This window comes from Diabrotica undecimpunctata, unplaced genomic scaffold, assembly GCF_040954645.1.
Source record: "Diabrotica undecimpunctata isolate CICGRU unplaced genomic scaffold, icDiaUnde3 ctg00000631.1, whole genome shotgun sequence".
Classification (NCBI taxonomy): Eukaryota; Metazoa; Arthropoda; class Insecta; order Coleoptera; family Chrysomelidae; genus Diabrotica; species Diabrotica undecimpunctata.
Window position 1 is genome coordinate 278,496 of NW_027311928.1, and position 12,814 is coordinate 291,309.

The window sequence follows — 12,814 nt, forward strand, 5'->3', positions numbered from 1 at the left end:
TAATATACTTTAATTAAATACGAAATGGAAGACTCAAGAAAACAAAAGTACTAAAGTAAAAAGAAAAGAAAAATATATGCAACATATTTAATGTTAGAACTTCTTTAAAATCTTTTCCGCTATTTACGTTGATTTACCTATGTCTGGTTATTCTTATGCCCAATTTTTTGTTATTTTTAATAAAAAGAATGAAGACTATTTTAACAAAGAAAATTTTAACTAAGAATAGAAATAGTTAATGTGGTCCTTCAAGTCATCATTTGATGTGTGTTGAGAAAAAACAGTGTTTTACTGCTGTACACCATTATTTTAGCTATGTCAATATTAGAACACTACTCCGAATTTTTGACTGCAAAGTTAACGTGCCTAAAAGAAACATTAAATATTTCAAAATTACTAATAAGGTTTATTGTTTTTCTGTCATGATCCATGTTTCTGCACCATATGTGGCTATTGGTCGTATGGTGGTTTTATATATTTTGACACTAAGCAAGCAAGCAATTTAAGTAAACCTAGATTGTGAGACATGTTCACCCCTAAGAATTACGTTTGGGTGTAACAATTCATTTTAGCAAGGTGTATTAACTCGAGTTAAAAACAGGCCATGCCTTTCCCCCCATAGCATCCTGATGCGCGATAGGGGCACAACTATCAGACAAATGCTTTTCGTGTGGAAGTCCTGGGTACAAGAACTCCAACACGATATCCTAACCCGATCAATGCAGGCTAGCGTGACGCGCTCTTTTCCTGCTTTCTGTAGTGACGTATCATCGAACTAAAATTGCTTGCTCGGGCCTCGAGTCTCCGCTCCGGACTGCGCCCAGCCCAGTTCGGCTACTCGGTGTCCGAGGATGTGGCCTTCGTGGCCAGGTTTTGGGGTTTTGTTAATTTTTTTGGATGGTTGTCGCCTTTTTGTTAGTATTTTTTTATTTTTTTGGTGGCCAATACCTTTATTTATTTATTTTTATTATTTTTTTGAAGCATATTTTGACACAACGACAGAGCGAAGTATGCTCTGTTAGCAAGCATCGTCCTTGATGTAAAATATTGAATTAACCATCGTTATTTATATATAAGCGTTTTAAAATAATATTTTTCCTCAATATAATAAATTGTGACCGCTATTTAGTAAAATAATAATAATAATTCTTTGGTGTTTCAGGAAGGATGATGGCATGTTAAGGACAATGAACGCAGATAAATTGTTAAAAACTCTTCCCACTTTACAAAATCAACTGGATATCCTATTGGAATTTGATTGTTCCGCAAATGATTTAACAAACGGAGTGATAAATATGTGTTTTATGTTGCTTTTTAAGGATTTAATACGCTTATTTGCCTGTTATAATGATGGCATTATTAATTTATTGGGTAAGGATTTAACAATTCTATATTTGTTGTAGTGTATCAAGATTCCCTAGATCTTTTTGTATTAATTATTTTAGTATTTAGTAGAAGATAAAAGCTAACTTTCAATAAATTAAAATAAAATAATGGAATATCAAGAAGATAAAGCACACCAACTACAAAACAGAACTAAGGAGATCATATAATTATTTAATAGAGTATTAACAATGAACCAAATGAGAAAATTAACGAAAATTAAAGTATTGGAATGGAAAGTATACATCGCAATGAACAATCGACAATAAATATAAGGTGTCTCAAACCAAATCAACTAATATTACATGACAGATAATGTTTTGCATGCATTAGTTAGTAGGTAGTTAGTTATTGCTCTGGAAACCATTAGGGTCTTCTGACTCTATTGCCACAAATTGTTCGCATTGCTCCTGTAGTGATCAGTGAGGTGCTAAAATAAGATCGACATGAAAGCTAAAGGTAGAAAACCGCACCTAAGAATATGTCTACAGCTTCCCTTGCCTGGGTTTATTATAAATTGACAACTTTATCCAAGAAATATAAACAAGGGTTATCAGCGGTAAATAAGTGCTTCTATACATACAAAGACTTGCTTCCATTTGTAAAGGGCATATCTGAAAATTATTAATCAAATAGTTACATTTGGAAGTTAAACGTGGACTCTTTCAAGCACTGATGGAAATCAATTTCAAAAGAATATCAGAATGCAATATATTTGGAATAACCTATTGTAATGACGGTACGTTGAGAATTAAATCGAACCAAGAACTCGACGAACTACTAACTACTGAGGAGCGCAGACATCGTTAGATTTGTGAAGTCACTAATACTAAACATATTTCTTTTCTTTGTCTTCTTCGTCTTCTTCTTCGCGCGACTAGGATTACTCCTGTTTGTCTGCCTCTTATTCTGTTTCAGTCGTTGTTGACTGTACATTATCTTTCCACCTTTTTGGCGGCCTTCCAACGCGTATTCTGCTATACGGCTTGTTGTTTTTATAGATGTTCGCTAATCTATCTGGTCCCATTCGGTTTACATGTTCGTTCCAGTTTTTTTTTCTTGTTTTTATCCACCTGTTAATATTTTGAATTTTGCATTGTTCGCGTATACTTCTGTTGGTTTGTCTGTCTCTTAATGATATACCCGCTATTGATCTTAATACTTTCATTTCGATATTGTTGATTTGTTGTTTCGTCTTTCTTGTATCGGTCCTTGTCTCTGCTGCATATGTAAGGATTGGTCTTACTGTTGTCTTGTATACTTTCATTTTGCTTTCCGTGGTCAGATATTTGTTTCTCCATATGGTTTCTCGGAGGCAACCACTTACTCTTGCCGCTTTTGATGCGTGCCTTGTGGTCTCTGTTCTTATATCCCTGTCACTAGTGATCTCTACTCCTAGGTAATTGAATTTCATTACTTGTTCTACAATTTTGCCGTCTATTTCTAGTTTGCATCTACGCGGCTCTTTACTGATCACTATACATTTAGTTTTTTCTACTGATATTCTCATGTTCTCAGTTTGTTTGCTGTGATATTGAAGGTGTGGAGCTGCCTTTGTAGGTTATCTTCGTTATCAGCAATTAGTACTGCATTATCGGCATAGCATAGTATCGTGATTTTATGCGCTCCCATGTGGTATCCGTGTCGTTTTCTTACTTCGTGATTTATTTGATTCATCACCATATTGAATAATAATGGGCTGAGCGAGTCTCCTTGGCGGATTCCTCCTTTTAGTTCTATGCATTCTGTTTCCCCTGTTGGCATTATAACTCTGGTCTTGATGTTCCTGTTAATTTCATTAATTGTCCTTATTATCTGATGGTCTATTTGTTCAGCTTGTAATAAATTTAAGATGTCATTTCGCTTTACCCTGTCAAAAGCACTTTTTAAATCTACAAAGCACATGTATGCTGGTTTTCCATATTCAATAGACTTCTCTATTATTTGTCTGATAATAAAAATTGCGTCTATTGTGCTGCGGTTTTTCCGGAAGCCTTGTTGTTCATTTGCCATGTTCGCTTTTTCCTCGATGTTATTTTTTATGACTGCTGACTCTATAATTTTTAGGATTTCTCGAGTCTCCCTTTTTAAGTATCGGTAGCAGGAGACTTTCCTTCCATTCCGCTGGTACTGCTCCGGTATTTGTTATATCGACGAGTAATTTTAGAAGCCATTTGCGTAGTGTTGTTCCTCCATATTTTAGCAGTTCATCTTTTCTTTGTGAGAAAAGTAATTGTTCTTAGAATCGTAATCGTTATTTTTTTTCAGAAAAATTCTTCGACATGAATAAAAAACAGTGCCGAGAAGCTTTAGATATTTATAAGAGATTTTTAGTTAGAATGGATAGGGTAGCAGAATTTTTAAAAGTCGCGGAGGTATGTATTATTTTAGAATTAATTAGCAATTTAAACTAATGTGTACCACTGTAATCCATAATAAGCAAGACCAGTTCAATGAGATAATAGTTTAACCACTTTTGATATTTTTTAGAATGTAGGAATTGATAAAGGCGACATACCAGATTTAACAAAAGCGCCAAGTAGTTTACTAGATGCTTTGGAACAACATTTAAATTATATGGAAGGCAAAAAACCGACAGGCTCTAATCAATCAAGGTATACTATACATTTTTATTAATATTTGATATGTACATAAAGTATAAAATATAAAATGGATTCGTGACTTAAACTAGAAAACGCCGATGTTTCGGATCTTGCGTTTCGATGTTACTCATTCCATTGGTCCCTGCGGAATGCGACAAGAATCTTTAGGACCCCATATATACATAGGGAGAAATACGTACTTTAATTTTTAAAAGTAAGGCGTGGCGCGTTGGTACGGGTGTCAACTTAATGAGCGTAGGAGTACGTTCATAACGGAGACCATCGCATTGTATCCTCGCCTAGAACATAGCATTGACAGTGAACGCTCGACTTTAAAATAAGCATTTATTTTACCTATTGATCGATAATAGGTACGATCCTATGGTTACAGCGAGACTAGGCGCCTCGTTTTGAGCGCCCACTAAAAACTTAGTTTGAATCTGTGCTGGCCCCTTTGTAAGAGAAAAAGAAGAAGTAGTTTTGGTACTCACCCGCGTACCGAAGTCGTTCGGATATATATGCGATTATGTGTAAAGGCTCTGTTTAGACAATAACATGATGATCATGAATACACATTCCTAACATAAAAAGATACATAACATCACAAGAGAAGTCATATCAAGAAAAGAACAATCAGTTATTGGCTAAAGTGCGAAAACAGAAAGGAGCTGGATAAGAGAAGTAAGGGCGAGAAGATGCTATGAAATAGGCAGTGGCCACTACCTAATGGAAACGACATTTAACAGTAAAGGAAATAAAAAGCACAGATGACAAGAATATATAAGGGGGAGTTCGAGAAGGAAATGGACAAATAAATAGAAATAACAGAAATAGTAGAAGAAGAATGGGGAAAATTTAGAAATTCTATATAGCAAAACTAGTATGTGGAACCACAAGAAATAATAGGAAAGAGACACGGATACCATGGCGGAAAAGTAGGTAAAAATTGAAAGAAAGTTATGGGAAGAATACTACAAGACAAAACGCAACAAACATATGAGAAATACAAAATACAGAGAATAAAAGTAAAGACATAATCAAAAATGTGAAAAAGAAAAGCTGATAGAACACTAAAAAATCTATGAAGCAACAAGAAGGATATAATTAAAAGATGAACATAACATTTCGAACAACTGTTGAAAATCAAAACCCCGAGGAAATGGAAACTATACAGGAAGAAGAACTAGAGGAAGCAATGGGAAAGATAAATCCTAGGATCGAGGAAGTTAGTCTAAACAATGTTGAAATATATAGGAGAAAAATCAAAGAAAGGATTATTATACATCCTAAATCTAATATGGAAGAACAATATATTGCTTAGAGAATGATCAAAGGCAAAAATTATACCATTGTAAATAATGGTAACACAGGAGGGTATCAGAACTATAGAGGCGGATTCAGAAAAGGATATAAAACACATGACCATATATTCACTATGCAAAAGGTAATAAAGAAAGCCTTAAACAAAAATAAAGAATTTTGAATAAAATCCTTTATAAAAAGGTATATAAAAAACCCAGTTGGGCTATGTTGCATTGACAAAACGTTTTCGGAATAAATATTCCATCATCAGTGTCCTAAAATAGTATTTAACCACTTAATTAAAAAGAACATGAAATGATTTAAGTTTTGACTAAGGTTAATGTAAAAGTGTGGTTAATACTTACTAGTTAATACATGGATGTAGCCACTAAATATGTGGGTAAAAACCCTTTAAAAATTATTAAATAAGATTTGATTTACATTATGTCTAATTTACAGTTAAGATGTTAAAGTTACCGTTGGATTGGTAACATGGCGACATATGACTCTACATTAGTTGCGAGTCCTGAGACGGTATGTCTACGAGGACTTTGTCAAAGCAACTGATTAAAATGACAATCTTGGCAGGTTAAGACGGAAGTTATGACAGAGCAGTCAGTGTAACTGTATATGTCTATTTAAGACAGAAGACAACGTTGTTTAAAATTGTGAAAGTTGAAATAAAATAAAATTATAACAGTATCAACCATCAATGTTATTGTTTTAAATTATATATGTTAAATGAAATTGTGGTGAGAAAATTATGTGATTATAGTTAGGCAACCAACTATACAGTGTCGAGTGGTGTGATGAAAAGATTCTTATATAAGGCCCTTTATGTTTTAATAACATTTGGTACCTGGAAAATGGAAACTAGACACTGGTGGAAAGTTGGGTTCTTGAAAAAATATAGGAATTGATATATTTAATATGTGAGGATCTTGTTCAATGAATGAAATAAAACTATTATGATATAAAGTTCATGTAAAAATTAACTTACAACTCAATTATATTAGGCCCTGTATGTCAAAAAACAACATTTGGTACCTGGAAAATGTAAAACTTCTTGAGTTGTAAGTTCATGAATATGAATATCTGATTGGATGTTGACAAACTGAGTGAAGTAGTTATATTTTGTGTGTTGACAAGTATGAAATGGACAAAATTTGATGGTTGAAAGTGGTTTTGTAATATATTGGTCGTAAAGTACTTAACTTATAACTTGAGAAAAAGCCCTATCTGTTATAAAGCAACACTAGGTACATAGGAAGATAAAAGATTAAGTTATAAGTTGGTAAGTTGAATGAACTATTGGTCTATATTGACTATAATAGTAAAATGAAATTGTTGTAAGTGGCTCTGTTAAATTTGAGTAAAGAGAATGAAAATTAAGGTGTTTTGAGAAAATTGTGATAAACGGATAGACTACGAAAGGCTGAGGTCCCCAGAGAACCGAAGCCAAACCCTGAGGGAATTGTGTAGAGAAGTAAAATAAGAATTTAATAATATGGAATGGGTGGTGGATGATGGATGATCTGATCTGAATTTGGGAGTGTCGAAATAGAAGCATGGAAAGTATTGGTTATAGTGATTAAGACATGAAGTTTGGGTTGAAAAGAAAAGAGTGGGATAGATAGAAAGTAAGATGTATTGGAAGAAAGGTTTTTAGAGTGAACTAAGGGAGATGAGTATTAGGTGAACTAATAATTAATATGGAATTTAATTGTAGAAGTAAATTGGGGATGTGGGTTAGATGAATAGTTGGCGATGGAGAGGGAGAAAATCTCGATTGAATGAAACATGACGATTAACGCAATTTGGGCTTTTTTGTTTTTCTTTAAGAATTTCAAGATCTTCGTATAAATCTAATTTGAGGAAATTTTTTTGGGAGATATTGTGGATAAGTGAAACGTCTTCTGGGATATTGAGGGTGTGGTTGTGTTCTTTGAGATGTTGAGAGAAAGTGGAAGTATTTTCTCTTTTTATGTGCTCTAGAGAGCGTGAAGAAAGAGATCTGCATGTTCTACCTATGTAGGTGGCATTGCAATCTGAACATTTAAGTCTATATACTCCACTCCGGTTCATATAGTTGATAGGATCTTTGGAATTAGAAATGTGTTGTCCCAAGTTGTTGGGTATTTTGAAAGAAACATGGGTGTTTTCAACCGAACGTTGGATGAGATTTCGAATATCTCCAGAAAGACTTTCATGGTAGAAAGGGAGTGAAACATAGTTGGGTTTGGTGGTAAGGTCTCTGGGGAACGCAGTCTCCCGCAGGGTCTTAAGGCGTTTTGTGTGGATGAGTTTGTTGATGATGTTGTGATCATATCCGTTGTTGACTGCTATTTGTCTGAGTATATTTAGTTCTTTTTTGTAGTTTGAATCTGACAGTGGAATGCTTTCTAGGTGATGGATGTAACTATGAAAAGCTGCGTATTTATGTGACATGGGATGGTTGGATGAAAATGGAATAACGTGGTCAGTCTGTGTGGGTTTCCTATAGATACTGAAGTCGAAGTGGTCATTTAATCTGGTAATGGTTAGATCAAGAAAATTAATTGACATGGAAGATTCTAGTTCCATGGTGAACTTGATATTGGGGTGAATTTGGTTGATTTTGGAAAGTAATTTCCAATCCAATTCAGCTGAACTTTTACTTTCCAAAATCAACCAAATTCACCCCAATATCAAGTTCACCATGGAACTAGAATCTTCCATGTCAATTAATTTTCTTGATCTAACCATTACCAGATTAAATGACCACTTCGACTTCAGTATCTATAGGAAACCCACACAGACTGACCACGTAATTCCATTTTCATCCAACCATCCCATGTCACATAAATACGCAGCTTTTCATAGTTACATCCATCGCCTAGAAAGCATTCCACTGTCAGATTCAAACTACAAAAAAGAACTAAATATACTCAGACAAATAGCAGTCAACAACGGATATGATCACAACATCATCAACAAACTCATCCACAAAAAACGCCTTAAGACCCTGCGGGAGACTGCGTTCCCCAGAGACCTTACCACCAAACCCAACTATGTTTCACTCCCTTTCTACCATGAAAGTCTTTCTGGAGATATTCGAAATCTCATCCAACGTTCGGTTGAAAACACCCATGTTTCTTTCAAAGTACCCAACAACTTGGGACAACACATTTCTAATTCCAAAGATCCTATCAACTATATGAACCGGAGTGGAGTATATAGACTTAAATGTTCAGATTGCAAAGCCACCTACATAGGTAGAACATGCAGATCTCTTTCTTCACGCTCTCTAGAGCACATAAAAAGAGAAAATACTTCCACTTTCTCTCAACATCTCAAAGAACACAACCACACCCTCAATATCCCAGAAGACGTTTCACTTATCCACAATATCTCCCAAAAAAATTTCCTCAAATTAGATTTATACGAAGATCTTGAAATTCTTAAAGAAAAACAAAAAAGCCCAAATTGCGTTAATCGTCATGTTTCATTCAATCGAGATTTTCTCCCTCTCCATCGCCAACTATTCTCCTAACCCACATCCCCAAATTACTTCTACAATTAAATTCCATATTAATTATTAGTTCACCTAATACTCATCTCCCTTAGTTCACTCTAAAAACCTTTCTTCCAATACATCTTACTTTCTATCTATCCCACTCTTTTCTTTTCAACCCAAACTTCATGTCTTAATCACTATAACCAATACTTTCCATGCTTCTATTTCGACACTCCCAAATTCAGATCAGATCATCCATCATCCACCACCCATTCCATATTATTAAATTCTTATTTTACTTCTCTACACAATTCCCTCAGGGTTTGGCTTCGGTTCTCTGGGGACCTCAGCCTTTCGTAGTCTATCCGTTTATCACAATTTTCTCAAAACACCTTAATTTTCATTCTCTTTACTCAAATTTAACAGAGCCACATACAACAATTTCATTTTACTATTATAGTCAATATAGACCAATAGTTCATTCAACTTACCAACTTATAACTTAATCTTTTATCTTCCTATGTACCTAGTGTTGCTTTATAACAGATAGGGCTTTTTCTCAAGTTATAAGTAAGTACTTTACGACCAATATATTACAAAACCACTTTCAACCATCAAATTTTGTCCATTTCATACTTGTCAACACACAAAATATAACTACTTCACTCAGTTTGTCAACATCCAATCAGATATTCATATTCATGAACTTACAACTCAAGAAGTTTTACATTTTCCAGGTACCAAATGTTGTTTTTTGACATACAGGGCCTAATATAATTGAGTTGTAAGTTAATTTTTACATGAACTTTATATCATAATAGTTTTATTTCATTCATTGAACAAGATCCTCACATATTAAATATATCAATTCCTATATTTTTTCAAGAACCCAACTTTCCACCAGTGTCTAGTTTCCATTTTCCAGGTACCAAATGTTATTAAAACATAAAGGGCCTTATATAAGAATCTTTTCATCACACCACTCGACACTGTATAGTTGGTTGCCTAACTATAATCACATAATTTTCTCACCACAATTTCATTTAACATATATAATTTAAAACAATAACATTGATGGTTGATACTGTTATAATTTTATTTTATTTCAACTTTCACAATTTTAAACAACGTTGTCTTCTGTCTTAAATAGACATATACAGTTACACTGACTGCTCTGTCATAACTTCCGTCTTAACCTGCCAAGATTGTCATTTCAATCAGTTGCTTTGACAAAGTCCTCGTAGACATACCGTCTCAGGACTCGCAACTAATGTAGAGTCATATGTCGCCATGTTACCAATCCAACGGTAACTTTAACATCTTAACTGTAAATTAGACATAATGTAAATCAAATCTTATTTAATAATTTTTAAAGGGTTTTTACCCACATATTTAGTGGCTACATCCATGTATTAACTAGTAAGTATTAACCACACTTTTACATTAACCTTAGTCAAAACTTAAATCATTTCATGTTCTTTTTAATTAAGTGGTTAAATACTATTTTAGGACACTGATGATGGAATATTTATTCCGAAAACGTTTTGTCAATGCAACATAGCCCAACTGGGTTTTTTATATACCTTTTTATAAAGGATTTTATTCAAAATTTTTTAATATATGGTATACAGCCAAATACAGGAACTCTGTTTCCTTGTGAAAAATAAAGAAGTTTTATAGACATGGAAAAGGCATTTGATTCAATCGAATATATATATATATATATATATATATATATATATATATATATATATATATACAGTAGACTCCCTCTATAACGAGAACTGAAATGGCAGACTAATTACCTCGTTATAAGTGGATCTCATTATATCCAACAACAATAATACTGTGCATACATATGAATATGTAGTTTTCTAAAACATTAACTTTCTATAGTGAAGCCATTCGGAGCAATATAAGATGCTAATAAATATTGTTTGAATGGCGTTTTTGAAAAAAAGTTGTTTACTTTTATTGTCAATGAAATACATTAAAACAAAAAAGAGTTGTTTACTTTTATTGTCAATGATATACGCTAAAACAAAAAATCTGTATTCTGTAAATCTGTATAAAGCGTATTTTCAAGAATAACATAAACTACTGCGTCTGCAATTGAAAGAAGTCTGTCATTTTTAACTGCTTTAAATTGTCCAGTATTCTATCTATCATATTTTCTAAGGATGTGAAACAGTTTTATGCTTCTTCATTTGCGTTTTTTCTTTGGATAAAGTTTCTGACAACCTTTAAAACACTTTCCACATCTTGTCTATTAGGACCTATATTATTAGGTGTGAATGGTCAACCCCCCTAGAATGACACTTGTGAATCATAAATTGTATATTTCCGACTAAGAATCATAAATTGTAAGAAGTTTATTGCGGACGGCACTTAAAAAGGGTATTTATTTATAGCTACGGTCGGGCCAAAACGGAAAAAACACGTTTTTCAATCTTATTTTCTCTCGTTATAAGCAAATTTACCTCGCTACAGAGGGTTAGAGTTCAATAGAAATTTCACGTTACATCTAATGTACCTCGTTATAAGCGAAAACTCGTAATAACCGTGTTCGTTATAGAGGGAGTATACTATATATATATATATATATATATATATATATATATATATATATATATATATATATATATATATATATCGAGAAAAGGAGTACGACCGTCAATCCAAAATAAACTAAGGTACACTCGAAGAGTGGTGGGTTTTTCGGTCAAAGTGGAGAAATAAAAGACAACGAAGGTGGCTACTTCATCTATTTATTGAAGACGTTTCGCTTTCTGCTCAGAAAGCATCATCAGTTCATCTTACAAAGACATGTAGCAGTCAATGATGTTAAAAATATGAAAAAACTTACGAAACTGGACATTCAGAGTTAACGTTGTATAAAATAATTAATTGAAACTAGGTATAGTTTGCAATTTAACAAAATTAGCACAGCAAAAGAACATGTGGTAAAAATACATGTATTAAAAAGTTATAATAAAAACTTAAGTAAAAAACATTAAGGTTAATTTTAAAGTGTAAAGAACCAAAAAGATCATACGAATGCACTTCCAACAAATAAAATTGTTGGAATATAAGGAAGAGGTAAAGACGCAAATTAATAAAATGTTAGAAGAAGGAATAATCCAGAAAAGCGTCTCGCCCTGGTCGAGTCCAGTCTGGGTCGTACCGAAGAAATTAGATGCGTCAGGAAAACAAAAATGGCGAGTTGTTATTGATTATCGAAAACTCAACGAACTCACAGTACAAGACCGTTATCCTCTACCACAAATATCAGAACTATTGGACCAACTAGGAAGATGCCAATACTTCACAACACTAGATTTAGCGTCTGGATTTCACCAGATTGAAATCGAGCCACAAGACATCCAGAAAACGGCCTTTTCCGTCGAAAATGGACATTACGAATTTGTTCGCATGCCATTCGGACTAATGAATGCTCCATCTACTTTCCAAAGAGTAATGGACAACATCCTCTTAGGAATACAAAACGAAAGATGCTTAGTGTATATGGATGACATAATTATCTACTCACCCACTATTCATGATCACATGTCACGACTAACAGAAGTTTTTAAAAGGTTACGAAAAGCAAATTTAAAAATACAGCCAGACAAGTGCGAATTTTTAAGAAAAGAAGTAGCATATTTGGGCCACCTTGTAACAGAAAATGGTGTAAAAACAAATCCAGCTAAAATATCTTGCATCAAAAACTTCCCGGAACCAAAGAACACCAAAGAAATAAAGTCATTCTTAGGCTTAGCCGGTTACTATAGAAGATTTATTCCAAATTTTGCCAAAATTTCTAAACCACTTACGAAACTACTTCAGAAAGACGTACCTTTTATTTTTAATTCTGATTGCAAAGAAGCCTTTAACGAACTCAAAAATATTTTAACTTCAGATCCAATACTTATATATCCCAATTTTGAGGAACCATTTTTACTAACAACTGACGCTAGTGCATTCGCGATTGGAGCTGTTCTATCGCAAGGCCCTATTGGAAAAGATTTAC

At 33.5% G+C, this 12,814-nt stretch overlaps 1 protein-coding gene across 1 annotated transcript in view; it reads left to right on the top strand.

The window, feature by feature from the left end:
- The window catches only part of LOC140431322 (phosphatidylinositol-binding clathrin assembly protein LAP-like), a 112,184-nt gene that overhangs the window by 59,941 nt on the left and 39,429 nt on the right, over positions 1-12,814 (top strand). The window contains exons 5-7 of the mRNA XM_072519255.1: positions 1,163-1,371; positions 3,652-3,758; positions 3,874-3,998. Of these exons, the coding sequence (XP_072375356.1) occupies positions 1,163-1,371; positions 3,652-3,758; positions 3,874-3,998 (441 nt within the window). The remainder of the gene's footprint in view (positions 1-1,162; positions 1,372-3,651; positions 3,759-3,873; positions 3,999-12,814) is intronic.